At 42.6% G+C, this 4,459-nt stretch overlaps 1 protein-coding gene across 1 annotated transcript; it reads right to left on the reverse strand.

Annotated features, from left to right (window-relative positions):
* Positions 1-1,540: 1,540 nt before the first annotated feature.
* On the reverse strand, positions 1,541-4,459 carry SARC_07452 (hypothetical protein; the record flags this gene model as incomplete). Its single annotated transcript, XM_014298600.1, has 5 exons — positions 1,541-1,688; positions 2,038-2,175; positions 2,868-2,990; positions 3,817-3,935; positions 4,369-4,459. Coding segments are annotated over 5 exons (619 nt in total), but the record flags the coding sequence as incomplete, so codon positions are not given.

A 4,459-nucleotide genomic window follows, 5' to 3' on the forward strand; every position in this document is an offset into this window, starting at 1 on the left:
CGAAAAAGCGAGAACGTCCACGCTCATAAGCATGCACATCGCAAGTGTACGTAGATATATGTATGTCCACACCAGAGTCACCAGCTACCACTCGGTCCATACCACCCATACTATAGCGTCTAAGTGATTTGTGTTTAAATAACTACGAAGACTTGAGACGGGTTCCACTAGTATGTAGGCATAGAAAGGGTAGGCACAAAGGCGCCAAAATGTAATTACACCGACTACGCAACACACAGACATCCAAGCGGCCACAGTCACATGTGGAGCTGCCGTGGAGTGTGCACATCTGCTGAGATGTGATGGGGCGGTTGTGTTAAACAGATGCGGATGTGGATATACACGGAAGTATAAGCACGAAATGCATTTGAGAGATGTTTGGTGCATGCATGGAAGAGTGACCATGTGTGTATGTATATGAATGGTGTATGGAAGTATGCCCACATAGACGCTTGGGTGCATGCATGAAGGAGTGACCATGTGTGTCTGTATATGAATAATGTATGGGAGTATGACCACATAGACGCTTGAGTGCATGCATGAAGGAGTGACCATGTGTGTAGGTATATGAATGGTGTGTGGAAGTGTGACCACATAGACGCTTGGGTGCATGCATGAAAGAGTGATCATGTGTGTAGGTATATGAATGGTGTGTGGAAGTATGACCACATAGACGCTTGGGTGCATGCATGAAGCTGTGACCATGAAGTTAGGCTAATTTCTAAAACTTTAACCCCTATATGATACAACTGCATGCCTAATATGGAAATAATGAGGAGTACACACCCATTCCATTGCAGTCGCACCCAAAAACAAGCCAGTGTACCGAACATCCACTCAAAGGCATCCTTCTCCGTTGCCAAATCACCCCACACCCCACACACCACAAACAGCTATTAATAGAATCTACCTACCGATGCCAGCATGCCAAACCTCCTCTCAAAGGTATCCTCCTCCCCCCCCAGCCCCCGGGGCCCTCGGCGTGCGGTCGCCTGCTGTTGCTGTACGAGGTGTTGTCTGTGTAGCACAGCTATTTTAAAGAACATGTTCTGTAGTACAGTCGTTGCGAGGATGGCCAGGTGCCACGCCACGGCGCTCATGAGAGGCGTGTGGGGGCCTAAGTCAAGGCCAATGACGATGGCTACGTCATTGTCTATGTACGCTGTGAAGGGATGGAGACCAAACGGGCGTGTACGTTGGGTGAATGTGCGTGCGTATGTATCTCTATCTCTGTGTGTGTGTGTCTGTGTATACGTGTATACGTGTTCTTGTCTATGTACACCGATGTGTATGTGTTTCTGCAGAATGCGTTTACGGCAATGTGGTAGCTAGAGTTGTCGAGGATTAAGTCACAGCACTCAGTGAGAGATTTGCACGGGCTTAGAACCAACCCAATCACAGCGGCACGGCCGTCGTCGGTAGACACAGTGGTAGTATAAAAAATAGTAGACACATACAGGTATACATCCGATACTAAGTATACATATATATATATTATATATATATATATATATATATATATATATATACCGGAACACACCATTGAGCCAGCGGAATTGGTACAGGTAGATCGCCAGGATGATGCCTTCGCAATAGTACACCAGCCATGACCAGAAACGCTCAGCCATATTGGGACTGACAATAAAGCACAAGAAGAATCCCAGATAGACAGCGTTGAATAAGGAGACCTGGATTCATACATGCATGACAATGTGAATAGGTATAGAGATAGGCAGTATCGCTGGAATGATATATATATAGGTAAGGTGTCGAAAGAGCGTAGCTCGAATTGAGTTGTTTACACTTGTAGATGTGCTTGACAGGATAGGGACTGCAGCATGCTTATATACTGATCTGCGGTTGGTAATATCGAACGCTATAGGCTACACGTGCACAAATACGTATTAGCTTACATACACACATGCATAGGTGGCCGCTTACATACATACGTACATACATACTCGCACGCATACATACATTAATTCATACATGCATTCATAGATACATACATAATTACGCATGCACTTGCAAGCTCACCTGTTGTAGACAGCAGATGAACAGCAGTACCAAAGCCGCGAGGTATGTGTACTCGGAGATACGGTTGAAGATCTCAAACACCTTCAGCAGTACACGCTCGCGCAGGGGCTGCGTCTGTTTGTTCTTCACAGTCACCCACTGAATAAAAAGGAAGAACCAGTCGATCAATATATATATATATATATATATATATATATGGATGTATGTATGTATGTATGTATGTATGTATGTATGTATGTATGTACGTATGCATGTGTGTATGTACGTATGTATGTGTGATAAATAAACGCAGCCTGTCTCTGTCTGTTTCGATGTCAGGGATCGTGCTACACTATGGGAGAGATGGTTAACGACAGATGACTGTGTAGATGGATATTGCCAACGGTTTCATATAGTACAATGTTAAACGGTCGATATGTACCATCCAGCACTTCACTCACTCTTCCCGTGTGTGCATAATTGATGCCGAATAAATCGGTGCATTTACCAATACTTGCAGAGGTGTATATATATCTTTATATACAATCATATATCTCTTTATTTACGTATGGATAAAGTATATACGAATTGACCTTATTGTTTGTGTCCAGATATTCGGTGCATAAATGTAAATACCAAACAAAGAAAACAGCATATGTAACGCTAAATACGTATTAATAAACTTACACGATTATTCGTGTGTATTTGTATATACAAATGTACAAACATATATACATTTGGGGAATAAATGTAAGTTGCTGAGTAAGTCATAAAGGACCGTTTTATGTATTGCTAAAAAATATACGTATCGTTATTCCAGTACTGATAGACACTTTATCCGTTATACAAACCTCTCTCTCACTGTCCGTGTCCGTATCGAGGTTGGTTTCGCTCGAATAGTCGTTTTGGTCAAAGTAGTTGTCATGGTAACGCATCTCGTTCTGGCCAGAGCTGTCATCTGACTGGCTATCACTCTGTGAAAGTGCAGCAAACGAGTGGGAAATAAATCAGGAATTAAGCCAAAGGAGGTCTTGTCTAAGAATAGGATCAAATGATGGACGTTTAACGAATTTGCAGGGGACGAGTGGACAATAAACCAAGAATTAAGCCAAAGGAGGTCTTGTCTAAGAATAGCATTGAATGAGGGAAATTTAACGAAGGTGAAGGGGACGAGTGGACAATAAACCTGGAATTACGCCAAAGGAGGTCTAGTCTAAGAAGTTAAGAACAGCGTTGAATGATGAACATTCAACGAAGAGTAGAAAAATAGTGAACAGATAACCAGGACCTTAACTACAGGATTTGTTTAAGTTACGAAGTATCTTGAACAGCGGACAAACAAAGCGGTCTTGTTACAAGTGCTTGGAAAAGTGGACAGTTATCGAAGAGCCGAAGGTTCGTGAACAATCAACTAGGAATTCAGACTTAGAATATTTTTGTTGAGAAGTGCATTGAATATTGGACAAGAAACAAGAGTTGCGTCACAGGACAGTGTGAGAGCATTTCAGGTTTGGAGTTCTAGTTATTCCTACACATCATACTCTGAGATCGCGTCTATTTTTAGAAAGCACACGTTAGTTACACGCTCACACGCACACGATGCTATCACTCTCTGACACGTTAACCAGAAATGGAACTAGAAATAAAGAAAAACTCGAAACAAACAATACAGTCTTGTGACAATCCCCTTCTGAACCCGATTTCCCCCACCCGATTTCTGAATATTTCCGCTGTAGCGACCACTTCCGAATCTCGATTTGATTCGTCCTGGTCCCTAAAAAAAACGCCCAAAACACACACCTCACTCAGCAATGCGCGTTGGTCGTCTGCATCCGGACTTTCGGAGTTGGTGTCAATACGAATTGGCCGTGATTGGGGATTTTGCGGTTTCTGCGGTCGGGATACCATCCGTTGTATGCCTGAGACGGTAAACAGAGAGAGCAGCCATAGTCAGCCTGCCATGTGGACATCCAGGTCTATGATACTACATACATATATGTAAATACGTCCATCTATAGATATGTATACATAGGTGGCACAGAATAAGATTGATGGTCCGTAATGATACATATATGTAATTACGTGCATCTATATATATGCATGGATAGATTTAAATACTTATGAGAATAGGCGGATATTAAAAGACACCTGTGTACGTCTTGGTCTGCGCGCGAAGGGAGGAAGGGGGGAGAGACACGACATTTATTCTTATTTCTGTAAAAGATACGATTGTGAGGTCACGTACTATGTATGATGGGAATACAGACAGACAACACAGAGACATATACATGCAACGTATATAAATTCACATACACAGAAATATGTACATATAATACACATATACACACATACCCGATCCCGGCAGCTCTGCAAGACTCGTTATCTCCTCCAAGTCAATCCACAAGTGACAGTATAGAGTACACCATGCAAACAAAGTCGTCAT

Source organism: Sphaeroforma arctica (assembly GCF_001186125.1).
Source record: "Sphaeroforma arctica JP610 unplaced genomic scaffold supercont1.592, whole genome shotgun sequence".
NCBI classification, from domain to species: Eukaryota; class Ichthyosporea; order Ichthyophonida; genus Sphaeroforma; species Sphaeroforma arctica.